This window comes from Nesoenas mayeri (genome assembly GCF_963082525.1).
Source record: "Nesoenas mayeri genome assembly, chromosome: 29".
Lineage (NCBI taxonomy): Eukaryota > Metazoa > Chordata > Aves > Columbiformes > Columbidae > Nesoenas > Nesoenas mayeri.
This window is the reverse complement of record NC_137561.1, coordinates 721,422-723,153: the sequence shown is the minus strand read 5'-3', so window position 1 is coordinate 723,153 and position 1,732 is coordinate 721,422. Positions and strand designations below refer to the sequence as shown.

Genomic DNA, 1,732 nt, shown 5'->3' with positions numbered 1-1,732 from the left:
AAAAAAGGTGCTAAAAGTACTTGCTCTCCAGTGTCATTATTTGAGTGGCAGCAGCACAGCTGGGTAAGTAGAAGGTTCCACAGCATGCCCGTCTGCCTTCCTGTCCTTGCTTTGTTTTCTGGTAACACTGCAGTGTTCTTCCCTGTTTCTCCACTTGTCCCTGGTGCTCTTGCTCTCTGGGGTTGGGGTGTGAGTGTGGGTCAGTTTTTTTTCTCACATCAACTCAGGGGGTCTTGCCCCAGAGGTGTGTTCATGGAAACCAGATGCCCAAGCTGTATCTTAAACTGTGATAAACTTTTTTTCTCACCTGGTAGAAAGAGAGAATGAGCAGAAACATCCCTCCATCAGGGAGGGGATTTTCCATGAGATACAGCCTGTTTATTTTCCACAGAGAAGTCTCCCCTAACTTGTCACTGTCTTTTCCTCCTTGTACAGGTCCTCATGCCCACAGGCAGCCAATGTCCAACAGCAGCTCCATCACCCACTTCCTCCTCCTGCCATTCACAGACACACGGGAGCTGCAGCTCTTGCACTTCTGGCTCTTCCTGGGCATCTACTTGGCTGCCCTCCTGGGCAACGGCCTCATCATCACCACCATAGCCTGGGACCAGCACCTGCACACTCCCATGTACTTCTTCCTGCTCAACCTCGCCCTCCTCGACCTGGGCTGCATCTCCACCATTGTCCCCAAGTCCATGGCCAATTCCCTCTGGGACACCAGGGCCATCTCCTTTTTCGGATGTGCTGCTCAGCTCTTTTTGTTTGTCTTCTGGATAACAGCAGAGTATTCTCTCCTCACCATCATGTCGTACGACCGCTACGTTGCCATCTGCAAACCCCTGCACTACGGGACCCTCCTGGGCAGCAGAGCTTGTGTCCACATGGCAGCAGCTGCCTGGGCCACTGGGTTTCTCAATGCTCTGCTGCACACGGCCAATACATTTTCACTGCCCCTGTGCAAGGGCAATGCCCTGGGCCAGTTCTTCTGTGAAATCCCCCAGATCCTCAAGCTCTCCTGCTCACACTCCTACCTCAGGGAAGCTGGGATTCTTGTGGTCACTGTCTGTTTAGCATTTGGCTGTTTTGTGTTCATCATCGTGTCCTATGTGCAGATCTTGAGGGCCGTGCTGAGGATCCCCTCTGAGCAGGGACGGCACAAAGCCTTTTCCACCTGCCTCCCTCACCTGGCCGTGGTCTCCCTTTTTGTCAGCACTGCCATGTTTGCCAACCTGAAGCCCCCCTCCATCTCCTCCCCATCCCTGGACCTGATGGTGTCAGTTCTGTACTCGGTGGTGCCTCCAGCAGTGAACCCCCTCATCTACAGCATGAGGAACCAGGAGCTCAAGGATGCCCTGTGCAAGCTCATATGCCTCTGTTTTCAGAAGCAATAAACTGGCCATCTTCTTCTATACAGGAGTTTTAATGTAGCTAATTACAAGCCCAGCCTGTCACCTGGATTTTGTGGTGGTGTTGGTTGTTTTCTTATTATGATAATCTTGTCAACCACTTTCTAATTCACTGCTGGCTTTTTTTTTAATAACTGTTGGCTGATTAAATGAGCAGCAGTGCTCTCCTTCTCTCTAAACATAATAAAAGGCTCTTTAGTGACTTGTTTTTCACTATATCCTTCCTGCAAGGGCTTTTTGGAGCTGCAGGGACAGTTCCTGTGTGTGCGGGGAAGGGAAAACAGCTCTGGCATGGCAGCCCTGCCAGGGAGCAGCAGCGCTTGTTC

The 1,732-nt window shown here is 51.4% G+C and overlaps 1 protein-coding gene across 1 annotated transcript; it reads left to right on the top strand.

Moving 5' to 3' along the window:
• Positions 1-458: 458 nt before the first annotated feature.
• Positions 459-1,391, top strand: LOC308050608 (olfactory receptor 14J1-like; the record flags this gene model as incomplete). Its single annotated transcript, XM_080360767.1, has 1 exon — positions 459-1,391. One exon carries the CDS (start codon positions 459-461, stop codon positions 1,389-1,391), a length of 933 nt encoding a protein of 310 aa, XP_080216893.1.
• Between the last annotated feature and the right edge of the window lie 341 nt (positions 1,392-1,732).